Here is a 22,510-nt window from a genome sequence, read left to right as displayed (position 1 = left end):
CATCCTTGAAACCCTCAGACTCAGCCGTCCATGTGTCCCCTCCTCCCCTAGTGAAAATTTGTTCCTTCATGTTTGTCCGTGGCTTATTTCCTGCATGATCACCCTGTTGTCTCCAATTCAAGGCTCATCTTTTCATTTTCAGTTTCGAGATGACTAAAACTATTTTGGTAACAGGTCTGTTTGTAAGATAAAGTTTGTCTAGTTATAGATGAAATGGAAAAGTGTTTTTGTTGCCCGTAAGACTGGAACCATCAGTCACTACAGGGTGGTGTATTGAAAGTATTCGTGGTTGTTGAGTTGTCATATTCACTGTGTGTTTATGTGCGTGATGTGATGTGATATGAAACAAAAGGAATGCTAGTTGACAGCAAGTTCTGTGTCATGCTGAATTAACAGCAGGAAAGAGCTGGATTGTTACATAACCAAGGGAGGCAAAAAAAAGAGAAAGAATTATTGTCAGTGTGTCATGAACTTCTGAGAAAGTTTTGTCATTTGGTCGTGGCATTTTCTTTATTATGAGTGAAATAGCTAACATTACAGAAAGATGTTTTAAGCATAGATGAGGCAGAATTGAACAGATAGCTCATCTAAACAATAAAATAACAAAGATTATGTTTTAGTGAGTTTAGGGCTGCATGGGATTTTTTGTCAGATAATGCAGTTTCCATACATGTTGTGATTTTAATGGGAATGGTAATTTATGCATTTGATTTTCACTTGGGAAAAAAAAGACATCATTCATCATTCCAACAGACATCATCCAACCCTTCCATGCAGATATTTGTTTTTAGAGATTAGACAATATGTGACTAAGTTGTTTGACAGTATACCTAATACAATATTGTATATATTTAATAGTCACAGTTCTGGCCTTTGTAATTTATGACCACATTATTCCTCGTTTACTGTAAGCAGTCTGGGCCATTTTGTTGATTAGATGCTAATCAAATTAACTTATTACTCTTTGTGGCTTTAGCTATTTCTTGGTTCCTGCTGGCAGAGCTAGTAAATTACTTGTGATTGAATTATTTTCAGTTAGTCATTTTTTTTCATATAATTAATGTCTTAGCTACATAGCAGTGTATAAGCAGTGCAATCTACGACGGCGTAATTGTCGCCAACTGATGATCAAGTTGAACTCTGCTGTGCATAGGGGTCTTAAACAGAGCTTATTTTACAGCAGTGACTGACTCACTGTACACTAACTCTCACATAATACACTCACAGTGCACCATTTCACCAGGCAATGTGCCCAGCAAAGTACAGTTTGTTTTACTGTCACAGTATGAAATATTATTGCACACACAAACCTGGGCTCCAGTTATAAAAAGCAATACAGTCAGTGCCTGTACTCAGTCCAAGACATAACTAATAATGGATGGCTGTTCAGTGTTACTGCTAGACTGTGTTTTGCCCCAGTTAGTCCTACACTTGTGCTGGGAGTGTTAATCTGGCTCGCTGTCCTGTACTTGGAGAGCGGTCACACACTCTGACTACAGACCTTTCTGGTTAAGAAGAGCCCTCCATCTGTGTGGAGTGTAGCATTAGTATTCAGGCTCGAGAGTCTCACTGAAGCGCCTGTCGGGCCCTTTGTTGTTGTTTCGTGAAGGGGTCTTAGGGGGTCTGGGGCTGTGTGTGAGTGGTATCATGAGAGGCTTGGAAAGGGACACAAATAGCTGCCATGAGTCCAGACATGCAATGCATTCCTCTGTAACACTCAAAACTTAAAAGGCTTCTTAACATGATTTCAGTCTGGTTGTTGTTTCAAGTTCTCGGGCAATGGGTAGGTGAAATCGCATTCATTGTTATTGTTGCCATCACTACGTTTGTGGGTCTGTAAATGAAGCTGGGTGGAGATACACAAGAGACTCACGAGGCTTCTTAAACAGGGAAGGATGTTGCTTTATTGATTTTGTACTGCTTGGCTGTGAACTGTTTACTTCTCAGAAGCCTTCTCGTGGGTTTGAGGATATTGTTTCAGTACTGCTAACAGCTATCTGTAGATTAGATTAAGCCATGGTCATAAATATTTAACTCTAAAATGTGTAAAATTAACAAGCAAATAAGCCACTTTCCAAACACACTAGAGAAGGGATGCATCAGTTTTGAAATTCTCAGCCAGAATAGATACAATAATAATGATTTGGCCAAAAGCTGATACCAATGTGTTCTTGTTGCTGTTGATGTTTTTGTCTTGTTTTTAATTTGTGAAGCTATCTTTAATATAACATTTTTAACATGACATACTTTTTACCCCAGTACTGCTTCAAAAGCCTTTTAACTATTTATAATATAGGTCTATCATAATTTCTTCTTAAATATTTGTTTATACTGCTGCAAAAATAAAAACAAATTTCTCCTTCAAACAAATGTATTCATACACGTTTCTCGACCAAAACTAAATTTTACAAGATTAACGCATCATGATAACTTTATTATTTACCACTGCCCAATTCTCGTTTTTACTGAATAGACCTTAAAGGCATCATCATGTAACTTAATGCAACCTCTGTTACCTGTTAGTTTCAGGCACTGACTGCTAACAGCTAACATTAACTAGCTCCCCTCCTGCTAATTTAAACATGGATTTGTTGTTCACAATGAAGCGTTAATTGGGAGAAAATAAGGTGTTGATCTTGATGCGTCAATAGTAATTTTACAGCTGCTCCTTTAAAACAGAGAGGCTAAAAAGAAGTCCCCCCTTTATGCTGCTCCTGTATTTTAACACAGAGCCAAACGACAACAGCATCATTCTGCTCAAGTACAATGATGAGTAAGAACAGCGAAATAGGATCAACACTTCATCGCAGCATCCTGCAATCAAAAGAGGCATGAGGGGGTGTGACATGTAACACAATAGCATCGGCCGCTATGTGTGACATATAATGTATGGGTCGGCACTGCTTTCTAAACAATAACAAAGACATGACATGTCAGTCACAATCATTTATATTCTCTGATATATGGTGGCTGATCTCATCCTCTGCGCAGAAGGTGCTCCTAAACCTCATTGTTTTCCCAGTTTGTGGACATTTACGGACATACACAACAGAAAAACATTGGCCACTGCCATCAGTGAATATCATCTTATTTTTGATGGGTCGCTGACAGTCAACAAGGAGAATATCGGCCAGTGCCGATGTTCAGCCCATAAACTGGTGTATACCAATGCTAAAGAGAATTTATGTTGATATACTTGGACTGTTTATTGTGTCAAATGTTGACCCCAATGAACCTTGCAGCATGTTGCTTGTAGTTTGTGATTGTGTGTGTGTGTGTGCGTGCGTGCATGCATGTGTGTGTTTTGTGGGCAGGTGGCCTCTAGTTTTTTGGTGTATTTCCTGTGTTGAGTGCCATTTCCATGGATACAAGTTAGCGCAGCTTCCTGGTTTCCTGTTTAGATAACCTGAGAGCTGTGATAGGCTTTTATCCAATTAGTTGCTTCCTCCAGTTTGCAGCATCATTTGTCATAAAGTGTTCACCGCCAGTCTTTAGATACATTTTCAGTGTCTCAGCTCTCTGTCCAGCAATTCCTAAGTGTTTTTAAAAATAAATGTATGAGACTGAAGGATGTAAGAGGGCGTTGTCCCTCACTGCAGGCACTGCTGGACTCAGCAGTTGGCAGCTTTTATTTGAAAGGAGTTGCTTTTTTGATAGGATTTTTCAGCATGGAAAAACCCTTGTCCATTGTTAAATTCGCCTCAGACATTGTATCAGTTAGGCTGTACAATAGATGACTGACACTTTTCTCCTTAACTGAGACAACATTTTGAAGTCTTTCTCCCTGTTCTGCAAATGTCGAATGTCTCCTAAAATATTTACAAAAATCTGTTTTTAAATTGTTTTGAAAAGAGAAACTGAGCGGATACGAAATTGTGCTTTATTTTAACGTGTAATGCTGTAATTTTCCATTTAAAACTAATACTTTCTTACATTAAAATATCCAACATTTCTGTATCATTTCTTTTAGTTTCCTCAATGTGTTCACCACCTATCTCTTCATAAATTATGCAACAATTAGTTTAAGAAGGCTAAGCAGTTCTTATTGACAGTGGGAATATTTGGCTGAGCTAAATCGTGCTTGTAAAGTGGTTGTTTGCAGACCTTAAGGAATGCTTTGAAGACCTCTATTTTGAACATCAAAAACATCTCCTTTAGTCTTTAGTGTGAAAAAAACCCCTTCTCGTTCATGAAGGAAAGTATACTGTATTATCTTCTCATCTCTAAATGTGGAATTTGTAAAGCTCAGAATTACATGCCAAACCTGTTTTGAATAATTGAGAATTTAATAACTATACCACCCACATGATGTTCAAGTAAATGTCCTGCTTCAGTCCAAAATGTGTCAAATAATGAACAAAAGACACCAATGAAAAATGCCTCTGTGACTTTAAATATGCCTCTATTTGACTTGTAATGTGAAGTTGCATTATTTCTCTTCTATATTGTATTTTAAATTAATGATTTGCATTAACACACACAGACTGTATACCCAGGGGCTATGGAGGTCATGACCTAATTACTAAGTAGTGATAAATGTGATTAAGTGTTGATCCTATTTTGTTGTTCTTACTCATGTAAATTCTTTTGTTTCTTACTCGGTGTGCACCGTCTTTTGTATTTGTTGTACTGCATAGTGTAGTTGTGAGTCTCTGGATCTTTTTGTCTTTCTGGCATGCTGCGATGGTTAAGTGTGTCATTAGTTTCTGATCAATCAACTTCCATGATATATGACTGCTCTGGGCACTACTCTTTATTGATTGGATAGTGTTGACCCAGATACAGTCACATGAATAAACCGTCACATAAGCTCCTGCTGTATCTTTTTCCTATGTCTTTCATTTTCTTTCTTTTCTTTTTTCTTTCTTTCTCTTGTCATTTACCGCACAACTTTTACTTATTTAAATCACTAGCATTGGCAGAATGACCAGCACTAGTCTCTTTGTGTGTTACAACCCATGCAGGAATTGAACTCCCCAGCGTGTATGCAATAATTGGGTTACTGTCCCAATTTTCTGTGACCGATTTCTCTTCATCATATGGCTCAGAGTTATTTATAGCCTGGGAACCCACCAGCAAGTTGTTTTAAATAGGGGCACCTAAAAGGGACAAGGGTGTTAGGAATTTACTTGAGTGGCACAATTAACATTTAATTTTCTGTTTTTGTGAATGATGTTATCCAGGCAAGTTCGCACTTAGTCAGCTAGCAGGGACAAAGCTGTTTGTCACTTTCTGACAGGATGCACAGCTGTTAATGGGCACACACTGGCTTTTGCCTTCCTTTTTAGCTACAGAGTAGGATGACCTCTCTGACCTCCAGAACACCCTGCTGTTCTCAACATTATCTCTTGATTTCAAATAATTTTCTGATTAAAAAAATAATGGCAGTGGCATTAAAACGAGAAGTTGTGGACAATCTAACTTTATTTTGTTGTACAATGTTAGAATATATCAATATATCAAGGGGTGATATATCAACCCTAGCATTCATCAAAGATGTTAGCTCTTTTTACACAGTGATAACGCAAAGGGGCCGGCTTTGCATTTTTACACAGAATCAGACAACAGTGGCATCAGCTGCTCCTATGTGTGTGCTGGCATCGTAGAATCAAAAGAGGCATGACATAGAAAACAATAGGCCTCCACTGTGACATATAACATATGCACTGACAGTCCTTTATGAACAATAACAATGGCATAATATAAAATGGAATTCATATGGCAACAACATTTACTGTGTCTGTCATATGGCAGCTGATCTCTGTGCAGAGGGTAACGAGTAAGGCTGTACCCAAATCAGAATTTTGCCAGTTGAACTGGATTCAGTTCAATATGAATATTCAGTGATTTGTTTTGTTTTCCATACAAGGTATTAAAACTTAAATGGTGTTCAGCAGGACATTCAGTGTGACGGCAGCAATCATGTCATATAGTACACAAGCTAACACTGCACCCCAACAGATCTCATTGTTTTCCCAATTTGTCTGTCATAGATTCAGTGCTGTTACTGCTTTTATTGCGGGCTTAAAGATGAGACTTTGTCCCCTCCATTCTGAACTTGTACCATATATACAGAGCAGCAAGGTGGCATAATGGTCTGATATTACTCCCTTGAATGGACAGTGTAAAATGGGGATATTGATTAATTGTACTTGCGCTGTCTGTAGCCAGTTTCTGACAGTGACAAGTCCCTCCATGTATTTAACACCTGGTTCAGTATCTCACAGTTTTCACTGTTGTGTGTCGACAATTTGCTAATTAGAACTAAAGTAATGCCCAGGGAAGAGGCAATATATCATTCTGTCAGATACTTCAGTAAAACTGCTTTGTCATTTGCTCATTTGGCTTTTAAAAATGAATCTTCATAGCACTAATTGGTGAAAGGCATTCTGACATCAGTACCACTCTTATAGCACCATCCTCTATCATTTAGCAGCCGTTGACACAATATTGCTAATTGCTCTTGTAAATTCGGGGAAAGTGTTTCCAGTGCGTCTCGATGTGTTGCTTGTGAGCAGAGAAAGTGAACTGTGACTCAGGTCAGCTCTGGTTTCCACAGGCCTGATCCTATGACCCGACAGGTACACACTCACACACAACAGTAATACACACCGGCAGCATTAGCATGACATAAAAAAATGTTATTTCTGATCTGTTTACCTCTTTATACTGGCATTGAGGTAACCAAGAGCTGATAAGGTTTTTTTCATAGTTTTAGGCCAAATATTGAATAAGATTTGGTTTCTTTCATTAAGTTTTTATTTGTAATTGTGGACAAGCCTCTTAACCCACCAATACCTGGATCAACATCAGTTTTCTTGTACTGGACTCAGATGTCTTTCATTCATTTTATCCTCTGAGAATTTGTTTGATTTCTTTTAAAACATGCGAAACATAATGAGCAACTTTGCAAGAAACATCCCACAAATCCCCCACAAAATTAGTAAAAGATGACAAGGAAATGATCTAAAAATTAGCTGGGATGGATTATTAGATATTATCAAACAACTAGGTGAAAATGTCAAAAAAACATTTTTTTCTAATTATCCTAATTATATACTTAACTTAATACTTGAGATCATTTTCCTTTATTTAAATTTGTTTTTACTTAACTTTTTATTCTTGTAACTTTTTACAGTTGTTTTTTGTTTTGCTAATCTGGTTCATGGTTAAACATCATTAAGACAAGCCTGTTACTGTTAAGTCTCCATTAAAAGCACCAACAATTAAATACTTTGTATGCAGGATAAGGCAGCAAGTTTTATTTCATTTATATTTTTATTAAAAGGTGAATACAACCAGTACATCACCCTCATAAGTCATATGGGACTGAGTCAACAATCCCATAGTGACGATGACAGAAGAAAATCCCATTACTCCCCTTATCACCTCCTCCGCCTTTCTTCAGTCATCATCTCTTCATCATCTCCTCTCTGTCTCAGATTTTGACCGGTAGGTTAAAGTGGGCGAGCGACGTACATGTGGATAGGGGAAAGACAGGGCTCGGTCTTACACAGGAAGGGAGGAGTGGGGAGCCACAGGGTGGATGTTTTTGGAGTGTGTGTGTTTGTTCGAGGGCCTGCACAGAAGGGGTCTTTGTGGGTGAGGGCATCTGGAGAAACACGCTCACACACATACACACACACACACACACACACTCAGCCCATGACATCACAGCTTAGCAAGCAGCCGGCAGGAATGTTACTGAGAAAGGAGAGGCTTTGTGGAGGAGAGGAAAGAGACGGGAGGGGAGGAAAAGGAGGAGAAGAAGAGGAGGAAAAGGCTTGGCCAGGGAAAAGGCCGGCACTCCCACTATCTGGAACAGGACGGACCGAGGCTGGACTGCAGTGAACAGGGCTAAATAAGAAGAGATTATTAGAAGTACATAGATGGTAGAAATTACTGTATTATTACAATACTAAAGGAAGCTTACATTTAAAAATCACATCATGGATTGACAGATATCACTGAAATAGAATACTTGTAAGAGCAGCAGGTGAGTACCAACCCTAGTTAATTTTTTGGGTTTGTACGACAGTTTTGTTTTGCTGTTTTAAGGTATTTTTATGGCATGTCTGCATTTTAAGTTGTATTTTAGTTTGAGTTGATGAGAAAATACATAAAATGTTACCTACAAAGGACAAACAGGAACTGGAATACTGTACAGGAAAAAGTGATGGAAGTGTCAGACTAGACACCCACCAGATATGTTTTGGATTAGATTAAGTCTCAATGTCAAGGTTGAGAATCAGTTTTTGTGGCAAAGGTTATCCAGATGTTACAACATAAAGTCATGAGAATGGAATTGCACACTTTGGCCTCACTGACGCCTCTTTTCTGGTCTTATGTTTATACCAACTGTCACTTGCCAGTTACCTACTATGTGTCACTTTATTCACGTTAAGTTTGCGAATGACGACACCTCCAAACTGTGTTAACTGACTGAAATCATGAATAAGTGCCAGGTAACACTGTTTGGATACAAGAACACCATGCTAAACCAGCAGCCGGCTCCAGTTACTACACAGGATCATATTTAGCCAGGAAACAGAGCCGGGAACACTGACTGCACTGGGTTACACAGGAGCTTAGTGTGTGTGTGTGTGTGTGTGTGTGTGTGATAGAGGATCATCAGGCTTTCATTTTCACATTTGCCACACAGTGGAAGCCTGTGACGCGATATTAATGGCACGGAAAACGAGTTTGGGAGAGATGTCAAGATTGTGTGTTCTGTGTTTGTGTGTTGTACTTCCCGTCGGGGAGTATTCGGGTGAATTCATATTCTGGTAAACCCCCCAGCGTCTCAGGCACGCAGCTGAGTGTGTATGTTTTTTAGTTTGTGTGTGTGTTTGTGATTTTTGTGCATCACAGTCAGAGGGAAAGTATTTCCAGATGTGATGGGAATGACGAAGGGCGGAGAATGAGACAGCACTTGGACGGAGCATAAGACAGTAATAGTTGGCTGACTCAGATAGACTCGTGCTTTATTACTATACTATTCATGACTTTCCATTGCATTCATCGAGGAAAAAGGGGTGAGTTGGTTATAATATTATCTATATTATATTGCATTTCTGCCAATATATCTGCCTAAATCCTACACACCGGACCTTTAACACACTGAGCGCTATTATCCTGTACTCTGGGGTTCATAAATTAAGGCAACCTAAGTTTAGCTTTAAGACTAAAATTATCCTTTTTTCTCTAATCTGACCTTGAATTGTTACCCAAATTTAAACCAACTGAATACTAATTGAAATCTCTTAAGTCATGTCCTCACTCTAAAATAGACCCATGAATCGGGCAAGACTGGTCAAAAAATCTTCCTTAAGATTTTCTTAACTCTTTAGCCTTTTTTGGAAAAAGCCAAAAGACAAACACAGTTGACACATTGTGGTGGTAAGGGTGCGGGACTGTTAGGACTATTAACATTGTATTTCACATTCACGTTACAGTTGCATTGACATTTCCGAGTATTTACATGTTAAGGGAAACTTTACTTCTGGTCCAAGAGTAATAAAACATTCTGGTGTCTCCACAAATTCAAACAAACCATGAAGAATTTTAGCATTTTCATTACAGTTACATGATTCCTTTCTGCACTAACACACACACACGCTCATAAATGTACTCACATACACACATACTTTGCTCCTTTAGCTGGCCAGCCAGGGTGTACAGTGTCCCTCATCACAAGTATTAGAGTCCGAGCCTTGAGGACAGCTAGTTATGCCTGGAATGTCAGTTCACCTCAATGGGAGTCAGAAACACACGTGTGAATACACACCTACCACACACACACTTGAAAGACCACACTGTCACGCACTGCTGCACAACTGCAGTCACACACACACACACACACACACACACACACACACACACACACACACACACACTCCTTTTATTGTGTGTGTGTATAGCTGAATAACACTGCATATGAGACATTCCTGCACTATAGTACTGTTTTCCTGAGGCAGTAACAGGATATCCTCCCCCTCTGTACTGTCCTGCCCGCTTGACACACACTCCTACACACACACACATTCCTGCACATGCATGCACATACACATGCAGTACAATGGGTCAAATGTAAGTCAGACAAGCTCATCTGTGTGAGTGTGGACATAGAAGTGACATATGGTCCCCACATGGTCACTAATATCATTAACTGGGTAAAAAATAATTTGACTTGTTGAGTGTGGGAGTGTGAAGAAAACAAAGGAGGTAGACAGGATACTTGAGATGAAAGTAATCTTGTGTGGTGTCAGTCATAGACAAAGATACACAAACAATTAACTTTGCTGAAGTTAAATGCTGATAAAGTAGCTTGTGGCTCAATAACAGTATGATTGTTTTTCCACAAAAAAATCTTAAATGAATCTTAAATGAAATGACCTTACAGCCGAGTTGACAGCCTTTGAGTATACTAAGTAGGAAAGCCACAATGTTGTTCGCAGTTCCAGGTCTAGCTAAACACATTTCACTGTTGTAATTTGTGCAACAATGTAGCATCATGTCTACAGATTGAAGTTGGATAGGATTGTGTGTATGACGGATTTAATAAAACATGAATAAGACAGAAGTGCTAAAAATCAGTGTATTACTTAAGTTTTAACTGCTATTGATGTACAGAGCGGCCATCTCTAATTTTGTTTTCTGGCAGAGGACTTTCATTTTGACAAAATTAAAGACATTAAGGACACACAACATAAATTGATGCAGAAAAATTCACCAGAATGCAGGAAATTAAGTGTTAGATGCTCAAAATTTTCTGACAGAGTACTGGGTAGAATTACAGTCAATAGGTACATTTTTATTTATAATCTGGCAGGAGCATGTAATGGAAACTCAAGGTGTTTGAAATTAAAAACCTTGGAATTTGTTACACACATTCATGTACAAACTATAATCACTTTGGCCATCTCCTAACTTTTGATCTAGTGCAACCATCAGATCAAAACTTCAATTTGTCATATGGTTTGTGTCATAGAATACCTGCAAAACAAGTGACTTCCCCATTAGCTGTACTTTGTGTTTAGTACTTATTAGCAAATATTGGCATGCTAACACAAAAAAAGTAAGATGATGATCATGTTAAACATTACACCTGCTTGACATCAACATTAAGCATTGTCATTGTGAGCCCTTTATATTAACATTTAGCTCAAACCTCTACTTTCCCAAAGTACAGCTTCACAGATCTGGTAGCATGGATTTTTTTCCCTCTTTTCTGTCTTTTTAATTTGTGTTTTGGTTAGGTTGGTTTCCTTATCATTTCTGACACAGAGCGTAGTAGAATGGACGTTGTATTGAGTGATAGTGACATCAATAGATTTGAACTGGGAAGTTTTTAAGTATTCCTTTAAAAGAATGTCTTTATTAAGATTTATATATCCCACACACTTCATGAGACAGTGTTAGCATGTGACTGAGCCAGATGGGTCAACAAAATGCCCTCAGAGAATGTTTTCTTTTTTCTCTCAGTAGAAACGGGAGACATGAGGGTAGCAGGGAGGAGGAGAGAAGAGTGGAGACAGGGCTGAGGAGGAGAGTGTTGCTTCAGTTAAGACAAGAGGAGGCTTTTTTAGGAGAGGCAGGGTGTTATAATTCAACATGTGACTTCACTGACCACTGTTTTTCTTCACTTTAACATTTCTGATAGAAGAGAGAGGAAGGAAAACAAAAAGAGGGAGCAATGGGATGAGGGACCAAAGAGAAAAAGGAATAGGTAGATAAAGAAAAGAAAATTATCCATATTGAAGTCTAGGTCGCCCTCTTTATGTTGATAAGTCTGACCAAAGTCGGCCACTGATTTCTGCAGAAACGCCTCATGTAGAGGCGAACAGTCATCCAATTCACTAAAGTGTTCCTCATTAAAGCACCACGCACATGCTGACATGGTACAAAGACAGGGGTCAACAACCCCTCATGGGAGTAAACACATCCTCGGAGTCGAGGTGTGCTTGGTACAAGGCAGTAAAACAGGAAGTCAATAGAGTATTTTTTAGCAGCCTGTGTCGAAAAGGACAGGTCAGTGAAGACAGGAGTGTGTAAATGTAGCCGCTTGCTAACCGTTGATCTGGAATGTATCAGGTGGATGGTTCACAAAAGCTGAAGGTCACAGGTTTGATCCCTGCATGCCAGTGTACCTACCAATGTGTCCTTTAACCAAACACTCAAGCCCTGAAAACTCACAAAGTGAAATAGTAAATGGACTTCTTTTATACAGGGCTTGTATTAGTTGTAGTGATCACTCAAAGTGCTAAAGAACACAATCCAGCATTCACCATTTCTCACGTACATTCACACATGGGTGGCAGAGACTACCATGCAAGGTTAGGAGCAATAACCAGTTACATGGACACACTGATTTGGAGTTTGAGGTTAAGTATCTTACTCAGACACTATGACACATAGGGAGCCAGGGACTGAACCATCAACCTTTTGATTAGAAGACAACCACTCTGTCTTCTGAGCCACAGCTGCCTCAAATGCCTATCAAGGTTGTTATGTGAATTAATGTGGTAGTAAAGTATGGAGTTTGTAGTATTTTAAAAAATAAATGTAGAACAGTTGAGCCAATCATCACAAAGCTTGCAGGAATTGTCTACATAAGTACTAGAAACATACCTTGAAAGTTTAATTCAAATCAACCACAAATGCACATAAAGGGCTTGGAAAAATACAAATAAGACTACAAATCAGAAATTGTCTTTCCAATCCTTACAAAACATGCAGGGTATGTTCATTTCTAATTTTAAACCACTTATGTAAAATAATTTTGAAAGGCTCCGCCAATTCCAAACAAGTTCACTGTTATTTCGCAAAATTTGGCCATAAATTAATGACAGTTTGTCCAAACATCTCCAAATTCCGTGGAATTTTTGACAAAGCAAATAAAACATCCTCAAAATGTTTGTGCAATTCACCAATAGAAAGCAACATTGTTCTGGCCCAGTAGAGATTTGGACGAAAGTGAATGAGCATCTTTCCCATTGTTATAAAACCTGTTGTTTATCTTTAATGCAGGCATCCTAAAATGTCAAAGTTCTTGATCTGACTCAGCTTTCAGGTTTTAAAAGTCCATTCAGGCTTGAATCCTGGAATTGCCACTTGTGGCTATATTTTGAAAACAGAGTTTGGTTCTTAAAATGTAGGGGGAAAAAATTAGTCAAAATTTCTCTCATGAATCCCAATGATTTATGTAATATCACGGTATTGCAGTATCTGGTAGTTATTGCCTCATAAGGGCATAGCATGCTCTCAGTAATGACATGACGATGTATTGATTAATTGTGTAAACTGCTATTCCCCTGTATCATGATTACATCACTGGATAAAAATATTAGTTCATGATAAATGCAGTGCATGTCAGAACGCTTAAATTCATTTAGAAGTTCATTTTGTTACATACTTATTTCATCATTGAGCAGTTATACCTTCAGCTCAGCAGGGACATTTGGATTTTGGCAATTACATTTTGTCCTTTTACAACAACTACTGATGGTGTGACCTTGAGCCAGGCACTTAATCCAAAACACACGCAAGTGACGCTGATATGTGAGCAGCTGAGGTCAAGAACACACACAGAGTCAATGTTTGTGTATTAGAGCAAATGTGAAGCCATCAGAAATGAAATATCTTCGAAGCTGCTGAACTCTCTTTCTCATGAAACACGTCTGACAAACGTCATGCAGAATAAGTATTATGTTTAAGTGTTAAGTGATTCTGTCTGACTCAGATCCTTAAATAAGAGAAGATAATTGCTGTTTTAATCAACACATACTGTCGAGAGGTTCATACAGTTTTGGTAATCCCCAGCTGCAGTTATAAAAGCTTTAGATACCTCCCTGTCTCGCCTCTTCAACAAACATTTCTTCAAAAACAATGAAATTGATAAACTGCCATCCCATCTGCCAGTTTGGCTGTTGTTAAATAGAGTATGAGATAAAATGTGAGACAGGAAGAGTCACTGTGTTTTAATAATTTGCCAAGTATTCAGCACGCTGATTCATTCAGAACTGTAAAGGTCTCTGAACAAAGATACAGTAGATTTAAAAACTTAAGATGGTTGCTGTGTTTCTGGTCAGTCATTAAGCAGCTCAACGGCAATTGGTGCTCTCTAGTGGTAAGATCCAGTCAGTACACTCTCCTGCTGCTGCAGAGGTTTAACTTACACTACTACTGCAATGCAGACAGATTTATATGTATGACGTGTGTCTGTGTGAGTTATGTGTTTGTTTATTTAGACATAGGAAAGGGTCTGACCACTGAGAAGAAACAGGTTCTCTTTTAATTCCTACTTAGAGCAAACATTGTTTCTATCGATGTGATTATGAGACAGTGTACAGCCTCTCCATACAGCATCTCTGACCCACGTGTCCTTTGTTTGTTTGTTTGTTGACACAGAAATCGTGGCGGGCAGCCGAGGATGTCAGTGACACAACACCCAGAGAGCGAGCCCTGAAGAGCGTCAGTTTCCAGGAATCAGTCAGCGTTATCACTGACAGGCCTGCAATCATGGAACTGGAGAGCCAGCAGATCCAACATGGCTGCCTCAGCAGCCCCAGTAACCGAGTCCACAATGCAGTTGATGTTAAAGTAGAGACTTCTGACAGCGAGGTGGTGCAGGTATGTCATTTCTCTGAGCAGGACCCAGCAAGTTTTAATTTTTTGTTTTATTTATTTGATTTTATCCACATCAAACATTTCAATCTGTGCAAATTTATTTTGGGCTGAGTGGACATTAAGAAGAGATTAGCCTAAACTGACAGCGATAGCAGGCTAAATTTATCTGACAACATTCCCATTAAGTTTCATGTACATAACCTTCAATCTGTATAATAAAAACTGAATTGTGCTGCATTTAGGTTCCAGATACTGATTTTGCAATTTCAATAAATTTGGATAATTTTGATGCAGTACAGTACATACATCTGAAAAAATTACTTGAGTCATTCTGGTTTTTGTCAGTCTTTTTTGGCTTAAATTGCCTTTGATTTTGGTTTATTTTTGGTCTTTACGAGGCCAGTTCCAAAATCTGAGACCATAACTTCAGGTAAGCTGTGTCTAACATTGTGCATTTTCCCATGATGATCACTATTGCTATTTGATGATACACTTGCTATTTTAACACGGTATTTAAATATGTGTTGATGTCTGCAAACATGCAAATTGTAAACTTTTTTTGTATAGCCTACGTTAATGGGCAATACTTTTAGCAATTGCATATGACAGCAGTTTGATTATTTACTGTGTCAACAGGAGATCCGCTACTTGGACCAGGTTTTAGATGCCGCCTCAGAAACACCCACCAATGGAAACTCTTCTTTGCCAGAACACACCAAACCAATCAGTATCGATGGAAACTCTCCTTCCGTCTGCGTGTCAGCCTCCTCTCCTGTCAATCACCAGTCGGTCATCGTGGAGGGGCAAAGACAAACCACGTTCCTCCACCAAGATGACTCTACTATGAGGACAAACGGCCACATGCAGGGAGATGAGTCAGCCAGCGGCAGGGCGAAGTTTGAGTTGAGAGCGTTTCAGGAGGAGAGACGGCCAGCGAAACTCTTCACCCCTGGAGAGGAGCAGCAGGTTAGGGTGACGAGGAGACGACCCTCAGGGGAGGTAAATGGCTGTTATATAATGTGTCAGCTGTAACAGATTCAGTAACAGAAGAAACACACAGAAACATAAACAACACAGCTATAATTTTCTATATCAAGACTCTGTGTCTGTATTGACAACAGTGTTAGAAATAAGAAGTCTGAGGAAGGCTCATACAACATTATAGTATTCTTGGGTAGGTCCATCCAAAAAACCCTGATCAAACAAGCAAAAGTGAAGTTTTACTGTTCCTTTAAAGTCACTGATTATTGCTTTTTGTCAGAAAGTCTGAACTGCTTGCTTTGTTGCATTAGACACAATATAATGGCAGCTAAATTGTGACAAAACAAAATGAAAACCTCACTGCCGGATGCCACTACATCCTACACACTGTGCCTTTAAGGTGCAGTATTAAGTTATATCTTTTAACTTTCTTCATCTATTGCATTATACAATTTATGACCAAAGTCACAGGTTATATTATACTTTATCATAAAAGAAGTCAAAGCTTAAACAGAAGGAATTTTGAACTTGAAAGCATGTTAAGCCTAAGAAACACAAGCACATTGTGCGACAGCAGTGCCCAAAAGGTTAGTTGTGGTTCATATTTCCATCAAAGGTAAGGAAACAGCAACGATTAGTGGAAACAGACCTAACCACATGGTACCATGATAACAACCACTTTCTAATGTCATTGAGACAAAAGAAATCATAGTTGACTTCAGGAAGATCAGACAAAATCACACTCCCATTTCCACCAGTGGGTCATCTGTTGAGGTTGTTGATAGTTTTAAATTTCTTTGACCTCCACAAGGTCATTTAAGGCCAAGTGGATCCTCAAGAGAGCACATCAGACAATGTATTTTCTGAAGTGTCTCAAGAGGTAAACTTTGGCTGGATTACTGTCTAGTTTGACAACCTGACTGCAAACGGCTACAAAGGACTCTGAAGTCAGCAGGAAAAGGCACATTGGCACAAAACTACCACAATTTCAGATTTTTTTTACACCATACATTGCATAAAGAAAGCCCGAAACAACATAAAGAACACGGCCGTCCTGCTTTAACTACCTGTATCACCTCTTAGAAGGCCTCATTGGCACATGATTAGGTATACTCTTTATGAATATCCATATTCTTCTTTCCTCCATTATCAGGTTCAGGAGCTGGAGCGTGAGCGACAGGAGCTGATTAAAGACCAGGCAGTAAAGAAAAACCCAGGGATCGCCCAGCGCTGGTGGAACCCTCCTCAGGAGGTAGCCTACCATTTAATCTTTCTTTTCTAGTGTAACTCCATCAACATCCTGACAAACTGATTCATTGGTTTTTTTGGATTGATTTATTTATACATTCAAGATTCCATTGGAAGAACAGCTGGACGCAGAGCAGCTCGAGTCTCTCAAGAAATACCAGGAGAGGAAGCAGCAGAAACAGAATAACACTTATGCATACTCACAGGTAAGTCTCGCCCACACACCTAGAACTAGTGAAGCAGGACATGAAGACAGTGTTTGATTACTGCAGTCTAGCTGTATTAGATTAGCTAAGCTTTTATATTACATTTGAGAGTGATCCTTGTTGTTGTTACATTTCTGTAGCCCCTTTTCCTAAAAAAAAAAAAAACCTAACACCTGCTCGTATCTCGCTTTTGTATTTGATTGAAAAGTTCACTACTGGCATTTGCTTCAGTGGGCGAATGTCTCTGCAGTAGTCATAGGTGTTTGTCAGCTCCTATTGTTTCTGATCTGCCTTGATGGAAATATGACACCCACATGGACATGCTAATTTTAGCCCCTTTGCCAGTGTGATGCAATAAGGGGCATCCACAAAAGCCCATCCTTCTCTGTCCTTCAAAATGTATTCAGCGCTGAGTTTGAGAGAGAGACTGAATAAATAAGAAATTCTACTGTTCACTAATCTGTTTTCTGGCCCATCCGTGACATTGAACATGACACATTAGAAATAAAAACAAAGGCATACTTATCTACCGAGCCATGTACGCAGCTCTGGTCTACTGGCAATGGGTAAACAGTCTGTTCCCTAATTATAACAGTGTTTAAAATACTTGCATAGACATTCTTATTTTGGTGGAAAAAAGGCTTAAATCCTCTTTGTATTCTGCTCTCCCCTCTCTATATGCAGCCCCAGGTGTTAGGTCCTCCCACCATGGTGACCTTTGACCCAGAGCTAAACAGAAAGGAGGACATTGTGGAGGAGCAGATTGACTTCTCTGCTGCCAGGAAGCAGTTTCTCCAAGGCGGGGTAACCAAGAGGGATGTAGCTCCTCAAATATACTCCGCCAAACCCTTTTCGAAATCCGTAACCAGGAGCAGCCAGGGGAGCAGTGACACTGTTGAAGAAACCGGGGAGGGTCACGTGACCTGGTCTGATGAAGGAATCACAGCAGAGTTTACTTGTGCACGAGCTGTGATGACAATCCTGCCTGATGAGGAGGAAGGAAAGACCCACTTCCATTCAGGTTTTCACCCAGAGGAGTCTGACTCGGGATTAGACGAGTTATCTGTCCGTTCTCAGGACACCACTGTGTTTAGCTTGGATAATGTGTCGGACAGCGGGGCTTCGCTACCGCCTACCCCACTACCACTCACCCCGGTGTCTCCACCAACCCCCCAGCCCACCACGCCAGTCAACGGGCAGACCAGCGGCAGTCCAACAGAGGATGAGCTGGAGTACCACGCAGGGGTGCTTGTCCAAAATGCCATCCAAAACGCCCTGGCAGCTCAGGATGGAGGGGAGTGGCAGCCATCTGACTTGAATTCCTCACAAGTGAGCGCCCCTGTGTCTCCATCCTCAGTTTCTACAAGTAGCCCAGTGCCAGTTTCTTCCTCTCCTGTGTCTTCTGGTGGAGCTCCTAGTCTCCAATCACCTGTGTCCTCCAGTCCTGCTCCATCTGACGTGTCCCCTCAGCCAGACAGACGGCCAGAAGTAAGAGTCATTCCCGAAGAGAAGCCTTCAGAATCACAGCAGCAGCCACAGCCCTCCACTCCAGCACAGCAAACACAGCTCCAGACACCTTCTCCACCTCCTTCTCAACCCGTCTCGCCACCGCAGAGGCCTAAAAATGGAGGGCCCAGGATCAAAATCCAGTCCTCTTATGCCAGAGCACTTGCCTCCTCATCCCCTGCTCCAGCTCCAGCACCTGTCTCTGCAGCCCCGGTTACCAGGCCAAACCCAGTCTACCGTCCCCCTTCTCCCCCAAGCCCAGAGAAACCAGAGTTCAGCTACTTCAGTAAATACTCTGAGGCAGCCGAGCTGCGTAGTACAGCAGCAGCAGCTCGAGGTCCTGAGCCGGAGGCAGCCAGTGGTCCGTTCCGCCTGCGCTCCAAGAAGCAACGGACTTTGTCCATGATTGAGGAAGAGATCCGAGCAGCTCAGCAAAGGGAGGAGGAGCTGAAGAAACAGAGGGAGGAGCAGCCTGTTGTTGTCCGCCCCAGCAACAGCCTCGGCCCTGTTAGGACAGGGATGCGGCAAACTAAGATTTCTCCAGCAGATAAGATGAAGAGCAACAGCCTGCCAGCTCGACTCACACTGACAGCGAAGACAGCACCAGGTTAGTCACTACTGTATTCGAGCCCCATCGATATATCAGTCAACTGATTTTATCGGCCGATACTGGCCTCATCACAGATTTGTCAGTATCGGCATGTTGTCCGATATGCACAACATCAAAAGTTTATTTTTAAGAGAACATGATGCAAAAGAAGATGCTTGGATTCATTTAGAATGATCAAACTCCCAATAAAGTTTACTGTTTCAGTGCACTGATGTTATTTTTGCCAATAAAGTTTATTGTTGAAAAATCTAAAATATCATTTTTTCCACAAGTATTTGATATCTTTATCTGAGGGATCATTGCGTTGCATAATTGCATATATATATTGCATATATATATATATATATATATATATATATATATATATATGCACTAGAAGTAAAACAACCTGAATTATTTTCTAGTTTACACACCAGTTGGAATGTAAAATAGGTTCATTAAACCACTCGTGCTCAGTGTAATCAAGATAATTTATTTTCTAACTCTGTGTTTTTCTTTGTCATGCAGGAAAAATCGAGAAGGTTCGACCTGCACCACCTGTCTCACCCTCACCCTCAGAAGGAGCCCTGTCTGACGCTGGCAGCGAGGACTCTGGAGGAAGACCCAAAAACTTCATGCAGACACTCATGGAAGACTATGAAACACACAAAGTGAAGAGGAGGGAGAAACTAGAGGACAACAGTGTAAGTATTTGAACTTGGAGAAACTAGTTTAGCAGAGAGGAAGGAAATCTCGCTTTAAAAACAAAAAAAACCACAACATGGGTTTGCACGGATAATACTTACCATCAGCTAGTATTATAACCTTGTTTGTTGGTTGTTGTTGTTAGAAAATACTCTCAATTATTAAAATGTAATTACATAAAACTGTTGAAGTTCTTGTTGAACTGACCACAAACATGCAACAAAGATGTCAAAATGTATCTGACAGCAACAGAAAGGTGATGGCAGCTCATCACACAGTGTGTGTTTGTTTGGCTCTTGTGGTTCACTCGGATTTAGTAATGTCAACATGGCTTAATGTTTCCATCCACGGCCTGTTGGAATGAGCTAATACTGTATAACACCAAAGGTAATTTCCTAGCCTGAAGCAGGAACTGAAACTGAAAGTAAGTCTGGGGGATTTCTGCCCTGTCTCCATCTTTTTGTCTTTTTTTTCAGCTTTTGTATTAGAATAGCTCTTGTCAATGTGTCATTATTTGGAAATAGGTCTTTATTGAGTAAAATACTTTTGCATTTTGTCAGAATCTTTGGCTTACATAGTGGAGGAAAAAGTTACGTAACCAGAACATGTCACAGAAAACACTTGGTTTCTTAATTCATGAGCACAATACACTCAATGTAATATTCACACACAAGAAAAAATTAATTACATTACATCAACAGATAATATACTGCATCAAAAAACGTGACATTGGACTCAAAGTCATTATACATTTTCAAGATGTTTAACAGAATTGATCATGAACATGCAGCTTGTTTGTTGTTACTGCTGATGTTGTTATTGTTTATCCACGATGACTTCATATGTGTCTACTCTTTGTGCCGTTGCTTCCCTCCTGCTGGTCGGTCAGTATGCCCGTTTGTTGCTGGCCAACGAGGTAACCACTGAGGTATCTGTCCCACCTCAAACCTGTTCACTCCATGAAGGCCTTTACTCACAGACCTGGGTCAGAATCAACTGGAAAAGTCTTTGAAAACATGATGCATATCTGTTTATATTTGGACTTTATGTTTTTTTAACAGTTTGAGATTATCATGGTTTTATAGATGAGGATGTATAATTTTTTAATATATATATATTTGTGTCATATCTGACTGAAGGGACTTTTTATTCGTGGCCATTTGGAAAGAATTATGAAACTGTTTTTATAAGGCTTACCTTAGCTTAACTAAGAAAGAGGAGAAAGTTACCAAATACAGACAAGTCGCAAGAGTGGAGTTTTCCATGGGCAATCACTTTCTTACACTTCACTCTAGATAAGACAGCAGCAAGGTCAAAGTTGTCCAGAAGAATATAGACGGGGATGTATTCTTTTTATTTAAAACCTTTGAGCAGGAGAATTCTGTGACAGAAATCCAAAGTTTGATATCTGATCCCAGGTCTGCTGTGATCTCACTGCATTATTTTTCTGCTCTGTGGTGTTGGTGCTGCATGTGTTTGTCCATGGATTTGGTATGACCTTTGACCTCTCCTCCTTCCATGCACAAGGTTATGCACCTGTCCCCCCTCCCCAGAAAAAAGGAGATATGCCCTACCAAAGAATATTATAAAATAATTACTAGCCAATGATATTAAACAGGTCATGATGCACTTTAAAATATGAAGCTTTTGGATGACAGATAATAGTAACTTCCAATATCAGCTTTTGGTTGCTTAAACTGAAAAAAAAGTTTGCCTTTTTAAGTAATTTTGTATTTTAAGTTATTAAGAAACTATACAGTTATACCTCCATTTTTTAAAGCTTTATTACAGTAACCTAGCAATTTTTTTTGTAGTTTGCGTTTTATACGTTACTTTACATAATTTGAAATTGGTGTGCTATACATGAATGCGTGCACCCACAATTAATTGTATATAGAACATCAGTAGTGCAGCTGTTGTTTTTCACAGATCCATTAAAAATGATTTCACCAAGTCACTGGTTGCTTGTTGTGATCTACTAATGTCTCTAAAACAGAAGCCTTTCCGCACACAAGTAAACGCACTAATGTAACTGCAGTGTTGTCTGATTCCCGTTCATACTATAACAGCAATATGTAGATATCACAAATGCACCAAATATCAAGGAATGTATATTTGGGGATTTGCATTTTTCTGTTTGCTGTCCTTATTTTTTGTATTTAAAAAAGTGATTGTTGCCGATGGCTACCATTGGCAAAGAATTGCCTGCTAATTTTGCAGCCTGAAGCCCAGAGAATACCTGACTCAAAGAAGTATACAACTTTTTAAAAAAATATGATTTTTTTAATGTGGTGGATGTCTGTGTTGTGATAATCATCGACTCAAGGTCATAGATAAATAGCAAGCATCAATACTTCTACTTACTACTCGAGTAGAGCTCAAGTTAAATTTAAATCATTTAGTTGCCATCATCTACTTTCCCTTCACCCTGGTTTCCTGCTCAGAAAGAGGTCTTTCCTGTGTGTGTAGATGTGCTTATGTGAGTGTGATTGTGTGTGTGTTTCTTGATATGAGTCTGCGAGAGGGATTGTTGTCTAGGAAAATAGAAAAATGGACCAAGTTTTGTGTTGAAGCATGAAACTTTCCCTGAAATGGTGTAAAATGGCTCATGTTTGTATTGTCAAATACTGCAGGTGCGTGTCATTTG

The 22,510-nt window shown here is 39.6% G+C and overlaps 1 protein-coding gene across 3 annotated transcripts in view; it reads left to right on the top strand.

The window, feature by feature from the left end:
- palm2akap2 (PALM2 and AKAP2 fusion) overlaps window positions 1–22,510 on the top strand; it is a 107,313-nt gene that overhangs the window by 80,467 nt on the left and 4,336 nt on the right. For 2 of the 3 annotated variants that reach the window (XM_042509195.2, XM_042509197.2), the window contains 7 exons: window positions 14,410–14,631; window positions 15,265–15,627; window positions 16,763–16,861; window positions 16,962–17,063; window positions 17,748–19,176; window positions 19,687–19,862; window positions 20,753–20,791. In XM_042509195.2, the coding sequence (XP_042365129.2) occupies window positions 14,410–14,631; window positions 15,265–15,627; window positions 16,763–16,861; window positions 16,962–17,063; window positions 17,748–19,176; window positions 19,687–19,862; window positions 20,753–20,791 (2,430 nt within the window). The remainder of the gene's footprint in view (window positions 1–14,409; window positions 14,632–15,264; window positions 15,628–16,762; window positions 16,862–16,961; window positions 17,064–17,747; window positions 19,177–19,686; window positions 19,863–20,752; window positions 20,792–22,510) is intronic. The other variant, XM_042509196.2, reaches the window with a different exon arrangement.

The sequence above is a fragment of the Plectropomus leopardus genome, chromosome 20 (genome assembly GCF_026936395.1).
Source record: "Plectropomus leopardus strain MGB_pleo_1.0 chromosome 20, ASM2693639v1, whole genome shotgun sequence".
Taxonomy (NCBI): Eukaryota; Metazoa; Chordata; class Actinopteri; order Perciformes; family Serranidae; genus Plectropomus; species Plectropomus leopardus.
The sequence above is the reverse complement of the archived record's forward strand: the minus strand, read 5'-3'. Positions and strand labels throughout refer to the sequence as shown.